Genomic DNA, 20,442 nt, shown 5'->3' with positions numbered 1-20,442 from the left:
TGTTATGACTATAGATAGATAATATGAAAATAGCACACTAATTTTCTGAGACATGATTCAGCTTGAAACTGGGAGAGGACTGAAAACCTTCTGTAGTGACATTGAAGTTGCATTAAGGAACAGTAAAAAAGAAAAGGTAATTTTGCAAATTTAAGCACTGAAGTTATGAATTGCTGGCATTAGGGCCTCTAGAGGGCTGTACCGGACGAGAACCCTCACTGGAGCCTATGACAAACACTCTGTTCAACATCAGGCTTTCAGCTAATCTGCTTGGATGATGTGCACAGGTGCTGGCAGTGTAAAAGAGACCATGCAGTCCTACTGCTCTCACTGTAGGAGGCTATTTATGTGCCTGCTTCCCAGATGACTTGGTGCTTGGACGGCATTTTCTTCTGGGTAAAGAATTGTTAAATCTGAACAGGGGCAAACCAGATGTGGTAGTCAAAGGAAAACATTTCTGAAGATTTTTCAGTCAGTGTGCAGTCTGTTTTTCGATTAACAGTATGTATTTGCATTTTGTCAGTTTAGCGTGTGCGGGTTTTTCAGCAATGTAGACTGATTGTGAAGTCCCATCTCCTGTATCTATGAATAATGCAGACTAATACAGAATACTGTGATATGTCCCCTATCAGCTCAATTTGCTTTTAGAGCATGAAATTCTGCTATTGCCTGCTTTCTAGGGGATGCTGAGTTACGTTTGAAGCTTTGACCTTTAACTTCGGAGCATTCTGTGCTGGGCCCAGGCTACCCAGAGGGTCCCCTAAGGGTGGAAGCCGACAGGTCTGCTTCCTTTGCTTACTGGATAAGTTTGCATGGAGAACGTTGCGTGCTGTGCAAGAGGTAGCTTCTTTGGAGACAGGAATTAGGGAGTGTGGTATGGTGAAGGACTTGGTTTCTTTTGTCCAGTGTCTAAAATACTTTTAATTTAAATGACCAACATTCAGATTTATAATTAAACTTCAGCTTTGAAATGTCACTTATTTTAATGTAGAAGAGTTTGAGAACTGCAGTTTTATTCTATCGCTGTGTCTAGTGGACTTCTGTGCTGGAACAGTATATGTGTGATACTCATATTCAGTGCAACTCCCTGATTGCAGTTTTATTTTACTTCTCAGTTATTCTTGCTAGAAAGAATGTGGAGTTAGGATGCATCAGTGCAACTTTTTCTTCTTCTTGTATTTCTTTGAAACACTAGTATTAACTTTGATCACCACCCAAACAAGCTAGCTGTCTGTATCATGTGACCAGTGTACATGTGTTAAATTCTGCCTGGTTTTGTAGGGTCCAAGGTCTTCCTTTGGTTTGTGCTAAATGTGGGATTAAACGATTTAAGAAGATGCTGCTGTTCTGCCTGATAAACCAGTGTCTAACCATTTCTTTAGTTAGTGGTTTTGAATTATGAAGCGTGAAAGGGTTTTCTGCAGTAGTCACAGTTACTCTATAACACCACTACAAAGTTCATAGTAGATTACTATTCATGAAACATTATAATAAAATTATATCAGTTATATTAAATAACGTTATACTTAATGTGGATATACAGTTTACTCTGTTCTGAGTTCTTTGATTTCTACACTGATATGCTCTGTACTTCATTTGTTGAATTTAGATGTCTAAAACAGGTAATGATCCCCTAAATTTCACTTCGTTGTCTGTGTACCTCTTAGGGAAATTTCCATGATAATATTGTATGAACACTTTTTCTTTAGGCTTTCGAAATTAAGATTTTTCAGTTAATCTGCTTTTTATGATGTTCATTTGTAGGTAGTAATGAGATTCTTTGAAATCATATTTCAGACAAAGAATCTGTCTGAGAGTCTGAATTTTTTTATAGCACAGATCACTTCTGCTGTATCACTGTATTCATTTGTAATTGGGTAGATTGAGTTTTCCCTGTTAAGTCACTTAGTATTACACTCAGAATGACTGATTTCGTCATTGGGAATTTATGGAAGTAGTTGTTGTATTTGTAGTTGTTCTTAAGACTATTAGGCAGTTGGAGCTGTTTCAGTCTACATAGTTCTTTCTAGTTCGCTATGAGGTGCTCCATGGAATATTGTTTGGAAATATCCTAGGCAATTACTTTGTAAAAGAAAGGTGACACTTAGGTATCTTGCATATCTGGACTCTGTCTTAAAGAATACCCCGGAGTGTTTTTCAGTTACTTTGGTAGGAAAGGTTTTGTTCCTCTATATGTATTGGTTATACCAGTTTCAGAATTATCTTCTGTAATTTAATTGCTGCTTTTTTTTTTTTAATTAATCTATTTGCAGATGTGATGCAGATCCATCTGCCCTAGCTAAATATGTTCTGGCTTTGGTAAAGAAGGATAAAAGTGAAAAGGAACTGAAGGCATTGTGCGTTGATCAGCTGGATGTATTTCTTCAGAAAGGTATGGTCTTTGCTGTAGCAATTAAGCTTGAGTGAAAAGCCTGTCTTGTTTAATTCATTCAGACAATCTTTTACCATAGAATCATGTGTTTATCTCTGTGTTAGCTGTGTTACTTTGAAGTATGTAATTCAATTTTCATGAAGTAATTTGCTTTAAAAAACGTGTATAGTGCAATATGCATATATTAGGTATATGTTTTGTGTCTATTGGTATTCCTGGAAGAAAATTACGGATATTAAGAGTTATTGCCAGAATTAGAAGTATTGGAGATCTGCACATATTCCAGGAATATTCTTCCAGATGTTTTATTAAAAGACATTAAATAATTCAATGATTGAAAACCTTTATGAAACATTGTCATTATTGACATGTTTCTTGGCTCTGTAAATGTCCTTTTAAAATATAAAATTAGCATCAGAGTATTCAAAAAATATACTCTTCGTTGTTTTAACTTTTGTGATTGTTGATTTATTTTTTTTAAATTTATTTTTAAAGCAAATGTTACCTGAAGTTTTGAATAATGGGTATTTGTATGCTTTTTATTTTTAGAAACTCAGATATTTGTGGAAAAACTGTTTGATGCTGTGAATACAAAAAGCTATCTACCTCCACCAGAGCAACCATCGTCAGGAAGCCTGAAAGTAGAGTTTTTTCAGCACCAAGAAAAAGAGACAAAAAAAGAAGAGGTAGGCATTGATTTTATTTTAAATTCATGTCTTTTTTTCTTCACTCCTGTAGTTTGCTTATATGGTTCAGCTTCATCGTATTTATTTATAAACAATATTTCCCAAACTTATACTGTAGCATTAAAATATGTCAGAAGATTTGTGCCTTGTATGTTAAGTACTGCTACACAAGTTTTCTAAACATGAGTGGGTGCTTCAAGGGTAGACCAAAGTGTTTCTGACTAGGCAAATGTAAATCAAGTCATTGAGTTGTGTAGGAATTGCAATACAACCTACATTAGTTCTTTGCTCAGGATTGCTGTTGTAGTTCTGCTGCCCTTTAATTCAGCATAAATCCAAGGCTGCCATTCCAAATGGCAGTCCTCATTCCTCCAGCTGCTTGATCCAGATAACATCCTTATTTTGACACAAGTGTTTATGTTGTTCTTTGAGGCAGGAGAATAGCTTTGTCCTTTTCAACATCAGCTCAGGTTTGGCTGCATGAAAGTGTTTAACCGTGATCTGAACCAGCTAACCTGCTGTTGAAGAAAAGACATTACAGTGTCAATCATTGAATATTCATGTCTTCCCAGATCTGTCACTGCCCCGTAGTATGGGATTTTGCCTACCTGTAGCAAAAGCAGATGTATTTTCAGTACAGCACAATAAGTACTGTTTATTCTGCTTTATTTTCTCCCAACCTGTGCCTTGAATATTCCTAGAAATAGAAATCTAACACGTTATGAAGGTTCTCTAACTGCATTAGATGCAAAAATATTGTTTCAGTTCAGTGTTACTGCTGACTTTGCTCAGCATTTTGAGTTTTTTCTGTTAATTTGATTGTGCTGAAGTCTTCACGGTAGTGTGCTCATGTTTTGGTCTAATGTATATACTTTAAATTCAGATAGTGAAAGAGGAAGAGCGAGAGAAAAAGTTTTCTAGAAGATTAAATCACAGCCCTCCTCAGTCAAGTTCTCGCTACAGAGATACAAGGTAATAAATTTTGCTTAACCTATTGTATTATATCAGTAATCAGATGGATTTGGATTTTTATGGTGTTACCAAATCAAATATTTTTATTCTGTATGGTCACCTAATAAGCCTAAAAATAATACTTTATTGCTCTTTTGCGTATGTAGTTAAATGGCAGGTATATCAGTGACAGTCTAAACTGCCTCGGAGTTGTGCACAACTATCACATTTGAGTTTTATGACTTGTTTTTATATTAGATTTGTGGTTTGTGTTACAACAGTTACTCTGCTCAGTATTGGGATATAATTGTGATAATTTTAATTTAGAAGCCTTCCCTTCAGTAACTGTTACCTTTTTGGTGTTTCCATCTTGGGGAAGGTGCAGTGTTGGGCAGAAACAGAATTTTACACAGGTTTTAAAATCATATGGATAGTAAAAGTAAAAAGAAGAAACCAAATAAAATAATTTTAGAAGCCTTTTGAGGAGAAAGGAAGGGCCATAGTTAGATTCCATTTCTAGCTTTTCTCTCATTTTCCATTACCATTTCTTAAGGGTTTTAGTGGTAGTTAAGGTTTTAAATTATGGCTTCATAATTCTTGTAATTAACTTACCAAATTACATGTTTAGAAGCCGTGATGAAAGGAAAAAAGATGAGCGTTCTCGGAAGAGAGATTATGACAGAAATCCTCCCAGAAGAGATTCCTATAGGGATCGATATAACAGAAGAAGAGGGAGGAGTCGGAGCTATAGCAGGAGTCGAAGTAGAAGTTGGAGCAAAGAGAGATTGCGGGACCGGGATCGAGACCGGAGCAGAAGCCGGAGCAGAACACGAAGCAGAGGTACCAACAGTTGGTCTCTAAAATACGGTGAATGTTGCCTACAAAATTTAGACACTAAATCTAAACACTATGTTCAAATGCACCAAAATTTCCTCTGTTGTTCTTGTTTCTATGTTAAAATTTAGCTTGGTTTTCTGTGGAAATAAGGCTTATGTGGTTGTGTTTTCAGTGCTTGTTTTCCCCTCTTTCCCTCCATTCTTCGCTAATACCTTTGACTGTGTTGGCCACTTCTAAGCAGTGTTCTAAGATAGGCAGAAAAATCCAAGTTAGTTCCATTTCATTAACTTTTGGGAAACTCAGAATCTGGTTTGGGAAGATGTAGAAATTAATACCCATCTACGGAGGTAGAACTGGCAGAAATTATGTGTTTGACAACAAATGACTTGTCAAGCAGAACAGTAGGGCTCTATTCTTTTTGTCTTGTCCCTTCCTTGGTGTCATAGGGAGGGGCTGAAAGTATTACAGTAAATATTTGCATTTGCACACGTATCTGTAGAATTTAACGCTTCAGTGTAGTAGTTTTTCAAATTAAACTTCTTTAAAAACAAGGCTGTTTATTCAGCTGAAAAGAATGCTTTTTCTCCCAATACTGTTACTGATAAATTGGAAAAGAGCATTGAGGGTCATTTTGTATCTTTAGTCTGTTTTAAGACTGTTTTTACCTCTACATTGTTTAAGTTTCCTGTGTGTTATTTTTCTTTATGTAGAATGGGCCTTGGTAACTCAGCCTTAAAAGTAGGAATGCAGAGTTCCTGAAAATATGAGAGCAGGTAGTTTCCAAACAACTTACGAATGAGCAAGTTAACCATGCAGCAGTTTAACTAAAAGATTACAATGTGATTAAAACTTAATTTAAGGTTTATTTTACATAAACTGCAATGGTAATATTTTATGTATAGACAATATAGTATAGTGAAAGCTTGTTTCTTTTTCTAAGCACAGTAAGAAAAGCCTGTGTTATCCACACTTATCTTGAAGACATTTTTATTAGTGTTCCTTTAATGTGGGGTTATTTGAGTCTATGAACTTACCTCATGACAGAGCTCTTCTTTCTTAATCTGGATACTTACTGTTTATTTGATGGTAATATTAGAAAATTGGGAGAATAGTTTATATGTATTCAGAATAAAAGGTCATATTACTGCTGTATCCGTCCAGGAGGGTTCCACACCTGTCAATCACCATTATTTCCCCAGTCATGACAAACCTTTGCATGCGATAAACATCTGCATTTGAATGCAGAAAAAATGAAGATAAAACAATAACAGTGTCTTGCAACCTTAAAGATGTGTAACTTTTATAGTGTTTTTAAGTGGTGGTTACCTTTTTCTTGCCCATTGCTTCCCTTTATTCAGAATAACTTCCCATCTGAAGTTCTTAGAACATATGCATGACTACAAAAGATGTACTCTGTTTGAAGTTAAATAGGATTTCTGCTTTAATGTGGGTATAACTGTTATTAAAATACCCCAATGGCTGAGTCTATGTTTCTAAGATTATTATTTTTCTGATTAAACCTTTGGAATGTAGAATCATGGAATAATTGAGGTTGGAAGAGACCTCTGAAGGTCATGTAGTCCAACACTTCTTCTCAAAGCAGATAAACTGGACCAGGTTGCTCAGGACGCTGTCCAGTTGGGATATAAATAACTCCGAGGATGGACACTCTGCAGGCACTCTGGGCAACCTGTAGAACATTTCAGTTATTATTTTTATATTTGGAGTTGAATTGATGTGGAATAGAGATACTTGGTGGCTGCTTCTGGTGAAAATGTGCAGAAGGAATCATCCAATGTAACTTAATGTGACTTTTTTTTTTTTAATCTTTCAAATATAGAAAGGGATTTGGGAAAGCCAAAATATGATATGGATAGAACAGATCCATTAGAGAACAATTATACTCCAGTTTCTTCTGTGACAAATATTTCATCCGGCCACTACCCTGTCCCTACGCTGAGCAGCACTATTACTGTTATCGCTCCTGCTCATCATGGAAATAACACTACTGAAAGCTGGTCAGAGTTCCACGAAGAGCAGCTGGACCACAACTCCTATGGAAGACCTCCGCTGCCAAAGAAACGCTGTAGAGATTATGATGGTAAGTCTGTATTTTGTTAATTGCTTCCTGCAGCGTTGATTGGCCCCTTTCTGAAGAGACTGAGGTAGTTTTCCTTTCTTTTCCTGATCTCCTCTAATACTGTGTTGTTTGGTTTTTTTTATTACACAATTCTTGAACGCAAATTTTATCCACTTTTTATTAACTTAGCTTTTAGACAGCTTTCTTTATTAGCGTTTGGATAGATTTTTAGTTCCTAGAATTAATTTATATAGATGAAAACTAGTATATTTATATTAAAAAGTTATAAAAAACCCCCCAGTTTTACTCAGGTTTTCTGTCTTATGTCATGTTTAAACCAAATACTGTATTTGCTAGTTTTGACCATGATTAGCACCTTGTTCCATACTAGCTGAGAAATAATTTTTAACTAGAAAGGTCTAGAGCTGCAGCTTCCCAGGCGAATGTTAAGCTACTTTTTCCGTCTAGGTGTTTCTTAAAACTGGGTGGCTTTTTGTGCTTATCTGTGTCTTAAGCTATCATTTTGCATGTCTTGTGCCAAAATCCACAGAAGAGGCTGCTGCAGTTGGCAGTGACTTAGCTAAATTCAGCCGATCAACCTATTAGCTCAAAAGAGTTTAAATTTCCCCCTAAAGTTTTTTCTGTTGTATATCACAATGACGAGTTTAAGATCTATGCCAGCTTACACTTGGAACTCTGATTAGAATATAATTTTTTTTTCATTAAAGAAAAAGGGAGGGTGAGCTCTCAAGCATTGGCAGAGTTGCACTTGTGAAGAAAATCTTTGCCAGTATATGTCACAGCAGTGCTGTGGAGCAAGTGGAGTTGTGACAGTGTAGTTTTGTTTTGAAGTTTTCTGCTAATGCAAGCTGAGCTGCAGAATGTTGTGTCCTGGTCTCCCAGCTCTACAGGTATTTCAGAAAGGAACAAAACATGCAGGCTAGTATACTTTTGGAATAACATCTCCAGGCATGACACTGGGACTTGTTTCCTTTAACAATCTCTCTTCTATAGGAGCTTATTATTTCCAAGTATGAAGCAAATAGTAGTGTGTTGGAAAACTGTGATATAGTTGTCCTCAGATTTTTACTGTTGTTTTTTTTTCCCCCTACATTTCTGACTATTACTAAAATCTCTCAGTAGATGTATATTAGGAAGAAATTCTTTACTGTGAGGGTGGTGAGACACTGGGACATGTTGCTGGGAGAAGCTGTGGATGCCCCATCCCTGGAAGTGTTCAAGGCCAGGCTGGATGGGGCTTTGAGCAGCCTGGTCTCATGGGAGGTGTCCCTGCCCATGGCAGGGGGGTTGGAACTAGGTGATCTTTAAGGTCCCTTCCAACCCAAACCATTCTATGTCTTTTCCATTTTCTTTTCTCATGGCTGTTTGTGTCTTCTAAATTTATAAACTCACCTCTGTCTTCTGTGGCTAGCTGGTTCCAACATACTGCTCTTCCTATCTGCACTTTCACATTTTTTGCTTGACCCTCTGTAGAACTTAGATTTTTTTTTTTTCCTTAACTTTTCAATTTATACATTCTATAATTCTTCCTGAAAATGAGGTAATACAGTATGCTTTTCAGCATCATGTTTTGAGGAAGCAGACGCTCAGCTTTCTTCCCATTTCACCTGAAGATGTTTTGAACTTTTCCCCCATATTGCGTTGTATTGTGCTGAGGGGTTTTGTGGATGCTGTTGCTAAACAGATAATCATAGAATAGTTTGGAAGGGACCTTTAAGGGTCATCTAGTCCAACCCCCTGCAATGAGCAGGGACATCTTCAAGTAGACCAGGTTGCTCAGAGACCCATCCAACCTGACCTTAAATGCTTCCAAGGATCTACCGCCTCTCTGGGCAACCTGTTTCAGTGTTTCACCATCGTCATTGTAAAAATTTCTTCCTTATATCCAGTCTGAATCTACCCTCCCTTAGTTTAAAACCATTACCCCTTGTCCTATTGCTATAGGCCTTACTAAAAAGTCTGTCTCCACATCTTTCTTATAAGCCCCCTTTAAGTATTGAAAGGCCGCAATAAGGACCCCTGGAGCCTTTTCTTCTCGAGGCTGAACAGCCCCAACCCTCTCAGCCTGTCTTCATAGGAGAGGTGTTCCAGCCCTCTCGTCACTTTTGTGGCCCTCCTTTGGACCTGCTCCAATGTTTTACTTGCATGTAAAAGAAAATAAGTAATTTTTTTATTTATTTTTTATATTAATATATATAAAATATATTTTTAATATTTTTTTATTTATATGTGTGTATTTCATATTTCCATATGTATGTACATATATGCTTATACAATGCATATATATGTAAATAACAAAGTTTTTTGCTCTTACATAATTGCATTAAACTATAGCAAAATATTCTAATTCTTCCTGAAATAATTGCAAAGGGGAAAAAGGAATTGGAGTCAATTTTCTCACATTGTAATTTTACAATATTAACTTCTAACTTTATTGGAGGTTTTTCAATCCCAATATCTGCAGTTGTTACTTAGAAATACTGTGGTTTTGTTAATGCAATTACAACTGGATTTCATTCTTTGCTTTCACAGTTTGTTACAATGCAGTGCTGAATTAATTCTTCAAGAAAAATGTAACTCCTATATTTATTCTGCTAAGATCTTGCTGCAGTCTTCCTATGTTCTGACTGTTAAAATAAACAGCCAATTTCATTTTCTAATATAAAATTCTGCTGGTATGTGAAGCTCTTAATTTACAAAGTACTGCATTACACAAGAGAATGTGTCATACCTACTGTCAGTCAAACTACAGCTGTTGAATACTAACAACAAATTTTTTTTGATGTTTCAGAAAAGGGTTTCTGTATGAGAGGAGACATGTGCCCCTTTGACCATGGAAGCGATCCAGTAGTGGTAGAAGATGTGAATCTTCCTGGCATTCTGCCTTTTCCAGCACAGCCCCCTGTTGTCGAAGGACCACCTCCTCCTGGACTTCCTCCCCCTCCACCAATTCTGAGTCCTCCTCCTGTGAACCTTAGACCTCCAGTGCCACCACCAGGCCCCTTACCACCTAGCCTTCCACCTGTAACAGGTAATTTAAAAAGAATAAAACCCATCTTTTAGTAGAAAAGCCTGGATGTTACATGGGTTGTGTGCAGTGCAAAAAAAATGTTTTAAGAATGCCAACTATATTTTAGAAAGTTGTCCTAGGCTCTACTATGGCATAGCTTACCCCAAAATGATTGATTTTTATCGTAATTGTTGCAAAGTTGATTGTTGTAAAATTTGCATGTTAAATGTGAATCTTGACTATGGAATTATATTTTAATTGTGTTTAAGCAAAAGCATGGCGTGACAAAACTCAATTCCTTGAGTTTTATAGGAGAAGTTGTCCAAAGCTGACTACTGTTAGTGGAGAAGGGAGATTCCTGGAAACAACAGATATTGGGCACCACATCAAATTTATACCTGAAAATATATTATTTTCAATTAATTTCGAAACTAAACTTGTAACTAAGAAAATTCTCCAGCTTGTTTACTTTTTCATTGGAAAGTACTTTGGCTCAAGCACTAAAAATTACATGGAGAGTTGTGTTCCTGGCTGTCATTTGTAAAATAGCAGTTTAATATACAGTTCCCTTGTGTAGTGTAAAAACTGTTATGTTAGTTTTATGTGACTATTCATTTCTCTCTTTTTTATTAACTTAAATGTCCCACTTGGTAAAATTATTAAAGAATAATTGGTATTTGATATTGCTTGAAAGTTTCTTAAACTGTTTTCATTTCTGGTTGATAGTATATTTAGGTAAGAACTGAATTTATTTATTTCACTTAGTGTAGAGAGTAACTGTATTGCTGTGGTGATCAGTTCTGCCTCACATGCTATTTCCAGATCTGTGTGGAAAGTCCAAATATGTGACTTTGTGTCTTTTTCCAAAACCTGTTTTTGACAATGATTAAATTGAAGGTCAGGCTTGACTGCTTAGCTTTGAAAGTGTCACGTAACCTGTTGTAAAAAAAGTCAAGCCAACCAACCAAACAAAAAAACCCCTCAGTTTTAAGAAAGATCCCTTTGGCTTCCACCATAGTTGTAGGTTTCTTCTTGGGTATTTGGAAAAATAATTTCAATCAAGTTAGTTATTGTCATCACAGAATATTTTTGTTATACCCTATTAAAAAATAGAATTTATTTCTTTGAGTGGGTTCTGTAGAGCTTCAAAAATCTTATGTTGGTGAAGATGAATACTGGGTTAGCAATTAAATTTTGCTTCTGGAAAGAAGGTGTGAAGAGAAACGTTAAACTATTCAAATGCTTTTCTCTATAGTCTTAAGTTCTGAGTCATTTGCTGGTGGGGTTGGTTTCATATGAATGAATGGTGCAACATCTTGTCTGTATATATGCCCTCTCACCCCCCCCCCTTTTTTTTTTTTTTGAATAGCCTTAAAAACATTTCAGATCAATTTCCTTATGAGTTGAGTGTAATGCAGGTGTAGCGGATAATAAGTTAACACAGTGTTTTTCTTTGGTTTTGACAGGACCACCCCCTCCACTTCCCCCATTGCAGCCTGCTGGCATGGATGCTCCCCCAAACTCAGCAACTAGCTCAGTTCCTACTGTTGTAACAACGGGTATTCATCACCAGCCGCCTCCTGCTCCACCCTCTCTTTTTACAGCAGGTGTAGTACTGAGGCTTTGCCCACAAGGTTTGCTAAATAGAATAACATTGATTCATATTATACTGTACTTTTTAGAGATTATAATTTCATAGTTTGGTAGAATAAGTGTGTCATTTACACTGTGACAGTAACTTAAACGCTCTTTTTTGCTAACTTATTTCAGGACAAGTAAAATTTGCATGTAAAATGTGAATCTTGACTGTGGAATAATAGTTTCACTGTGTTCAAGCAGAAAATTTGGCATGGCAGTTTTAGGATAGTTGTTATACGGCTCTTACATGTGTATGTTGTAATTAAATAAAATATTATATTTGAAACCATAGGGGTTTTAACTGCAATTTATTTTAATTAGACAATTTCTTTGTTACCAGAAACGTATGACACAGATGGCTATAATCCTGAAGCTCCAAGTATAACAAATACTTCAAGACCTATGTATAGACATAGAGTACATGCCCAAAGACCAAATTTGATAGGACTCACATCAGGTGATATGGATCTACCACCCAGAGGTATGCTCTCAAAGTTACAAAGTTTAGCTGGTTTTCTTACATTAATGCAGATTGAGGCAGTTTTCAGAGAATGTAATACTGGAAAACATTGTGGGGTTTGGTTTTTGTTTGTTTTGTGGTTTTTTTTTTTTTTTTAGTCTTCTGGAATTAAAAGAAGTTTAATTGAATAGGAAATTGTGCTTCTAGTTGCTTCCTTTCTGCATTTTTACAGGTACATGAAAGCGCTTGCTAGAGTTTTGCACAGTTTACACTTGGCTGTAATAACTGGTCACTTTGTATATCTTTTATACAGAAAAATGTTAATGTTTCTGTAACACTCCTAGGATAAGTTTTGCTGTGGAGAGGAGTTATTTTTATCTGGTAGCAGACAATTGTGTATGACTAATCTTAACCTCATAGTTCTATGGCCCTGAGAAGAAGCAGCAGCATACAAAATGAGAAAGGAAGAGGAATAAAACTATTTTTTTTAATGTGGGTTTGTTTACGTTTGTATATATTTGTATTTAATCTTACTATGTTTTTGTTGGTATGTTTTTAGTGAGGGGTCCCCCAATATGATTCCTGTTCTTCAGCAAGAGCCACTCCTCTCCCACTCCATCCCTAAATCTTGCTCTTAGGTGTTAGTGCTCTGGAGTACTGTACATTTCCAATCATGAGCGTTTTTGTGTGTGACATATAATAGTAGAATGGAGTTGTTAGCATAAAAGGCGTGAGCCTCAGAGGATTGTAGGGGACATTGTGAATCAGTGTGTGCAGTCATCAGGAGGCAGATGCCTTCTGTCACACCTCTTTTGTTTTTCCTGTGTATGATATTACTGTGACAGATTGAAAGCTATTAGCAATTTTGATCTGTCATGGCATCTGTTGGTAGTTAAGAAAACTCTGTGGCCAAGATTTGATCCAGTTTGAAAAAGGATCATAGTCGTTTCAAACTAAACAGTTGTACTTTTCAATGTAAGTTCAATGTGAGCGGAATACCTTTTAACACAGACATTACAAAAAGTATTGTAAAATCTTTTCATCTGTTTACAGAAAAACCTCCTAATAAAAGTAGTATGAGAATAGTGGTAGATGCTGAATCCAGGAAAAGAACAATTGGTGCAGGGGATGGTGGAGTTCCTACAAAGAAGACTTGGTTTGACAAGTGAGTGATCATTAACACAAGGTTGCCTTAATAACTGGAATTCCATGGAGCTTTTTCCTGTAATCTGAAAGATATATAAAATGTATATAAATTGCAAGCAAGTTAACCTCTGAAGCTGACTGTACTAAAATAAATCACACTATAAGAGTGATCTGTATTTGACTGTCTTCTCTCAAAGGCAGTATAGAGATAGCTGAAGTTGCTTTGGATGATACCGAGATCTACTCCCTGAAAGCAGGAACGATCTGAGAAAGGGAAGCTGCAGTATGGTGGCTGTTAGAGATGACTGATTTTAGTTTTAAAATGTGGATTGTGTCATTGTCATTGCTATTTTGTATTGAGTTGCCAGGTATGTTACTGACAGAAAATAGAGGGTGCAGTGCTTAGTGTCCAGATATACCTGGGGCGACAGAAGGTTGGAAGGGATTTTAAGAGATTACTGGGACTGTGGAGAGCCTTCAAGTAATAGTTATTTAAAGTGTTAGTGGGGAAATTCCATGAGTAGCTGAGAAATAGTTTTTGGAAAGAAGCAATGTGGAGGTCAGGACTTGCTGTTACAAGAAAATTATTGTGAATTATCTCACAGATTTATGTGCTGGGGTATGCTGAGAGTATTGGTGGGGAAAACTGCAGGTATATGGGCCTGTGTGCTGTACCTTTCTACACTTTTCTAAAATCATATTTTTTTTTTAAAGTCTGCAGATCTTTCTCTCTGTGTTTCATACACACATGCTCCTATGTAAGCTTATACAATTTAACATTGTGTTTGCTAGCGTGCTATGGATTTCTGGCTTGATTTTTATTTGTTGCAGGCAAAACTTTAACAGAACAAATAGTCCAGGTTTCCAGAAGAAGTTGCAGTTTGGAAATGAAAATACAAAACTTGAATTGAGGAAAGTTCCCCCAGAACTTAACAATATCAGCAAACTTAATGAGCACTTCAGTAAGTTTGGAAACTTAGTCAACTTACAGGTAAGAGTCAACAAAGAGAAGGCAGTATGCTTTGACTTGAGGTAGTTGCTGAAAGGACAATGTCAGTTGATTTTTACCTGGTTCCCTGAAACATGTTTCTTAAACATGATCTCATTGTTTTTAATGGAACTGTCATTGAAAAAGCAGAAGTGAAGTGTTCTAGTTGTCTTTTAGATTTTGAACAACTGTTTTCCTCACAGATAAAACATTTAAGATACAATGTTTAAAACATTGAAAATTGATTTGAAGTGTTTTTCCTTCAACCCTTTTCTCAAGTTTGGATCGGATATCATAAACCATCTGTATTTTTTTGAGGTAAATCGTGAATACAGAAAACCTGTATTTCTCATCCAGAAAGCAGTCCCTGTGATACAGTTTCTTTCTAGTCCCATAGTTTATCCCTTATAATTACTTTGTGGTGTATCCGAGTGACCCGCGTTTATAAACAGAAATAGGCAAACAATTAGAGAAAGATTACAAGAGAGATGCAAAGAACTAAGGCCTAACTTAGGTTGATGTTACGCATTGCAGGCTGTATGTGTAATGTCAGTATTTCATATCCGGTCTCTGAGCTGCTCAGTCTGATCTTTCATCATGTTTCGTTATCAACAAGTTTAAGATGCTGGCTAGTGGTTTTATGTACGCTTTCTTGTTTGCACTGAGAGGTTAAGTAAGAGGTGTAACAGAATATTTTTGTGTGTACTGATAAGACTACAGAATAAAGCTCCTGTGCCTGTCTGAACACTGAGGGAATTTAAATCTCTCTTAATTGCTTTTAAATATTTCTTAAGCCTTTCCATAGTTCACCTAAGAATGTTGGTGTATTAGAGGCAGTGTGGTTCAGTAAGGCAAGTAAAACTGTGTGTGAATGTGTATAGAGAGACAGACAAATATTCAGATAGATCTTGCAAGCTATCCTCTTCTTCCAAAAGGTATTTTTTGTTCTCTTAATGTGTCTAAAATAATATGTTAATACTCAAAGGAGGAAAACCAAAATGAACTTTGTTGTTTATTTCTCGTACTAGATAGGACATTTGTTAACTGACCCCTGTATTTTTTGTAGCAATTTTATTTACTTCAGTGATGTTTCTGCTTGTCTTTTAACAGCTACTCTTATTTGCAATTAGAAAATAGTGTTTGACTATTTAGGCATTTTACTTCAGTTTGTTTGTTTTGGTGTTTTTAACTATTCCTAAAGTTTATTAGCTTAATCTCAAGGTTGTTTCTTGACACGAGGCTTTTCAAACAGTGTAATGAATGGGAAGTATTTATCAGCTGACCCATATTGGGTTTAAATTGTGAGCTTCTGAGCCTTGAAACTAGTGATTTTATGATAATCAAGACACAAATGAAAATCCTACATGCAGTAAGTTTTGTTCTTCTGTTTTAAATCTTAGGTTGCCTATCAGGGTGATCCAGAAGGTGCCCTTATTCAGTTTGCCACGCACGAGGAAGCAAAGAAAGCTATATCAAGTACAGAAGCAGTATTAAATAATCGTTTTATTAAAGTTTATTGGCATCGAGAAGGCAGTGCACCGCAAATTCAAAATACTCCGCAGAAGGTACAGGATCTAAGTCTATTCTGTCTACAATTTTATGTAAAATATAATCTTTTAAACATTTTTAAAAAATGTTTATAGGAAGTAAACAAAGTACTTTTAAAATAACGGATACTTCATGTAGTTCTCCGAAAGTTACTCTTTAATTCTAGATTCTTTGACTTCAGACACAAGGTTCAGGAGTTAATTAGCAAGATAAGACTGGAGGTATTTAAAGAAAGCCCTTCTGTGACTTACAGAGAATTTAGCTCTGTTGTTATCTCATGTGGAGCAAGATTTGATGCTACTGTCTGGTGGATAACATCTATTTTGCTTTAACTAGTATAGGCTTTTTTTTTTTTCTGGTGAGCATGACAGACAGCAGAGTTACATTTCTTTTCTTGGAAGATAATCTCCGTTTTCTTCCCAAAGGTGCCGTTTTTTCCCGTCTTTTCCTTTTTCCTTTCCTATTTAGCATGCATACTGCTATAGAAAATAGAAATAGAATTTATTTTACATGAAGGTACCTGTATGTATATACAGATACACACACACATATGTGTGTATGTATATATATGTAGAGAGAGAGGATATGCGAATGACAGTGTAAGAGGAGAACTGCATTAGGAGACTAATTTTGGGGAAATAGATCAGGGATATTTTGTACTTTTAAGTGGAGAGGGAGGGAGGTGCTGATCTCCCTGGGATCTAGTGGCATGGGAGTGGTTCAAAGCTGCATCAGGGGAGGTTCAGACTGGACATTAGGAAGCGTTTCTTTACCGAGAGCGTGGTCAGAAACTTCAAGAAGCTTCCTGGAGAGGTAGTCGATGCCCAAAGCCTGCTAGCGTTTAAGAGGCATTTGGATAATACCCTTAATAATACTCTTTAGCTTCTGACTAGCTCTGAAGTGATCAGATAGTTGGACTAGATGATCACTGTAGGTCCCTTCCAACTGCAGTAGTCTATTCAAGTCTATGTTTTTGGATTGAATGGCACAGTGGAGCACCTGTTGGTAGTTGTCACGTGTATAGTAGCATTGGCAACTTCTTAAGAATGTGAAACAGCAGTTACTGTTGTGGAGCTTAGATTCATAACCTGTGGCGAGCCAAATCGGATTTATTAGCAGGCATAGTGGTTCTTCTCAAACATAAGAGGAAGCTTGGATTTTCCCAGGTTGTGTAGGTTATTGGATAAGAGTCTTGTCAGTTAGCTCCTGCTGTAGCAAGTCGTTCTAAATACTCGTGTATCCTACTTCATTGGGTTTGCTGTCAGTGTGAAACAACTCACTCTACACTTAAGAAATAGGAAGCAGGCTCTGTAGAAGAAAAGTTCACTTATTTATATACGCTAATATAATGAACAAATGAGTTGTTAGAGGATTCTTTCAATTGCTGCTCTAAGTTTTTAATTCCTTCTTTCTCTGGATGGCGTATGTCATCATCATTCAGAATCAGTGATTCAGTTTTCCATAGCAATCCTGCTGTAGGGCATTTTAACAGTTTCTTTTCACTCTAGTGCCCCACTTTTTATCTACAAAAATGCAGTTTTAATGACGCCTATCTCACTGTCTCCCCAGTTACCATCCTATAGACTTGAGTTTGGAATCAAATTTATGAATGTCATGCTGGATCTGAACTAGTGCTACTCAAAATGGTATTTTTTAAGCTTGACTTACATCTCATCAGCCAGAAGAGGGCAGTGGAGTATGTCATTTGTATTCATACAAACATTATATCTCTTGAGAAGGATAGCTTGAACAGTTATTGCCATCAGCTTGTCTGCTGTTTATGCTATCAAGCTTGGCGTATTATCTGTGTATTTCCAAATAAATATTGGATCTGTATATTTGTGATTTTGCAAAACATCAATTTTAAATAGTCTTATAGTTTTTAGTGATGTTACTAGCTTCCCAGCATATCACCTTTGGCCAAGTAATCCTTGATGGTTTGAGAATGAGTTCCCTTTAGTACCAGGTGACAGTATTAAGGGTTCTCACTTCACAAAGGACAGCCTGAAAGGCATGTGTTAGGAGACTACAGTTTGAAGTCTGTTACGGGCAACAGAGGGCGCACAGTGACAAGAAAAATTTAAACAGGAAATTAAAAGTTTAGGTGCAATGCTTTCATATTCTTCTACCTCAAAATACAAGAATGATCGAATTGTTGAGTCAGTAAACAGGTATTTTAAATTCATAAGCCTGTCAGGAGGATGAATACTTACTTCCCTTTTAATTGAAATTAATATTTGGTATCGTATCTTCGAGTAGTGTGGAAACTCTTTTCTTCTAGTACTTCATATACTATAAGTATTTGAATTTTTGTCAAGATTTCTGGAGTACTAATTTATTAATTACAGCTAAATTAATTTCACTTATATTTATAATGGTTTCCAGACAGATATTTTTCTGTCAGGATCTAAAGACAGGCTTTTGAATTTTTTTCTACATAAAATCAGTTGGCTTTCAAGTTGTCCCTTCAGTAGTATCTGATCCTGCACAATTTCTTGACCATTGCTGTTACCTCAGCAGGATTACTTTGGAAAATTCTTGTGGAAGTACTTAGTAAAGATAGTGGGAGTCAACCATAATAAATCATCAAATAAAAGGCTTCTGTCAGGAAGCAGAAATAATATGCTCTCTACATTTGCAGTAGATAAAACAAGAAGTACGGGCCTTAAAAGGCAGCACAGGAGATTTAGGTTAGATATTAAAAAACATTTTCCAATTCTAAAGGATACTGAAACACTTCTGCCACGCGAGGTGATAGGGCCTCTTTCATTGGAAATCTGTAAGAACTAGATAGATAGATACTGTCAGTAATGGCTTAGTTATAGCTGACTTTGCCCTGGAGTGGAGGAATGGATTAGGTGACCTCCTGAGGGTCATAAATATGACAGGAAGCTTGCTTGGAAGCATATTTTTTCCTTTTTAAGTGTTTAATGTTTTTGTCAAAGAAAAAAACAGGCAAGATGTTAGCTGTCAGGGCATATCCATAGTAGGTTCAAAGATTAGCTGCTCTGTATTATTTTTCCTCGGTCCCATGACTGCGTGTCTCCATATCCTTCTTTCTTTTTCTGTTTTGTCCAAGTCAAACACAGGGGAGATGAAAAGCAACATATTGCTGTAAAAAAACGAGAGTCTTTATGATACAAGTTTGTATCTAAATGGTTGATGATGAAAGATTTGTGAAAGGAATCAGGAGACTGCTAATTACTTTTTATTCAGTTCTAACAGGTGGAAATTAAGATGGTCTAAGTAGATGTGATTCACAGAAATAGACCAGACTTGTTTGACTTTTGAGAGTTGCAAGTACAAAATAGATGTTATTGCTGTATGCACTACACAGATAGTCAGTATAACATCCTAAATCTCACTAAGTATTTATTTTTGCCATCAGGTGAAAAAGCTGTTGAATGATAAAAAGGAAGAATTGTAAATCTAAATGCCATTGCAGCAATTTCTTTGTGTATTTATTGAACTACATTACTAGATATTGTAGCAGCCTCCTGTTGTTAATATTATGATGTGCTTTTTGGGGGGTGGGGCGGTATTACAGGTAATACAACCCTTAGTTCCGCAACCTAGTTTACCGGTAGTGAAGCAATCAGTCAAGGAGCGATTAGGTCCGGTACCTGCAAGTAATATTGAACCTGCAGAAGCACAGAGTGCCAATACAGAAGTCGCTCAGGTATGTATGAAAATCAGTTGCGTTTCTGTTATAGGTTCCATCATGTATGAATGTATCCATTACATTTACTTACATAGTGCAACTACACATTTACTACTTGTAAGTGCATCTGATTTGATTGTGAGTGGTGTTTTGATATTCAGGCTTTCCTCAGTGCAGTGATATTTGGCTTTCTTACCCAAGCATGGTATTTAATTTTTAGTATCATAGCTTTTTAATTAATAAAAAAAACCCAGAAGACTCTGACAATATTTCGGCAATGTTGTGTTAAATTGCAGTTTTCAGATTTCAAAATAAAGTTGGTTTCTATCCAAAGAACTAAAAGCTGTCCTTTTTTTAATATTATATATGTTAAACAGCTAAAACCATTAGAGACGGATGGTCAGCATCTAAAAGTTTTTTCTGTATTTGTACATCACCCTCAGTACCAGGAAGACTGTAACCGCAGTATGACATGAATAACCACAGAATCTGGCATGTTATTCCCATGAGAAAAAAAACTAATAACCTTTAAATTTTTATTGTCTTAGAAGTATCTCATTATCAGTGTTGTGCCATGACTTAGTTTTACTTGTGAAAAGGAAGATCACCACACTTCAGAAAACATTTGTAGTTTAAATTGAAGCAACAGCTTTCTGCAGTTGATGCCTACAAATACCAGATTATAAAATGCAGAAACTGAAGTATAATTAAAAGGGCCTGTGTAGATAATCCTTTGCCAACTAACATGTCATTCACTTCTTGCAAAAAAGTATGTACTTTAATCTTTGATTCCAAATTTGAGTTTATCTTTGTCTTCTCCAGTCTAGTTATAGATGTATATTAACTGTAAAATCAAATATCTAAAATTCATTTTATCAGCTACTTCAATATTATTTGTCTTGTGTTGTTTCTCAAAAGTCTATGGTTTTATTAGTTAAATATGTTTTTTCTAAATTCCTAGCATTTGTAATTACACAGGAAATGGTTAAAATATTCATAAAGTAAAATATATTTGAACTGTAAT

At 36.1% G+C, this 20,442-nt stretch overlaps 1 protein-coding gene across 4 annotated transcripts in view; it reads left to right on the top strand.

Annotated features, from left to right (window-relative positions):
- RBM26 (RNA binding motif protein 26) overlaps window positions 1–20,442 on the top strand; it is a 57,386-nt gene that overhangs the window by 11,446 nt on the left and 25,498 nt on the right. For 3 of the 4 annotated variants that reach the window (XM_054189110.1, XM_054189107.1, XM_054189109.1), the window contains exons 2-13: window positions 2,274–2,392; window positions 2,942–3,078; window positions 3,962–4,050; window positions 4,658–4,869; window positions 6,707–6,967; window positions 9,759–9,998; window positions 11,444–11,611; window positions 11,956–12,096; window positions 13,129–13,240; window positions 14,053–14,212; window positions 15,610–15,774; window positions 19,305–19,436. In XM_054189110.1, the coding sequence (XP_054045085.1) occupies window positions 2,274–2,392; window positions 2,942–3,078; window positions 3,962–4,050; window positions 4,658–4,869; window positions 6,707–6,967; window positions 9,759–9,998; window positions 11,444–11,611; window positions 11,956–12,096; window positions 13,129–13,240; window positions 14,053–14,212; window positions 15,610–15,774; window positions 19,305–19,436 (1,936 nt within the window). The remainder of the gene's footprint in view (window positions 1–2,273; window positions 2,393–2,941; window positions 3,079–3,961; window positions 4,051–4,657; window positions 4,870–6,706; window positions 6,968–9,758; window positions 9,999–11,443; window positions 11,612–11,955; window positions 12,097–13,128; window positions 13,241–14,052; window positions 14,213–15,609; window positions 15,775–19,304; window positions 19,437–20,442) is intronic. The other variant, XM_054189108.1, reaches the window with a different exon arrangement.

The sequence above is a fragment of the Rissa tridactyla genome, chromosome 1, assembly GCF_028500815.1.
Source record: "Rissa tridactyla isolate bRisTri1 chromosome 1, bRisTri1.patW.cur.20221130, whole genome shotgun sequence".
Taxonomy (NCBI): Eukaryota; Metazoa; Chordata; class Aves; order Charadriiformes; family Laridae; genus Rissa; species Rissa tridactyla.
The sequence above is the reverse complement of the archived record's forward strand: the minus strand, read 5'-3'. Positions and strand labels throughout refer to the sequence as shown.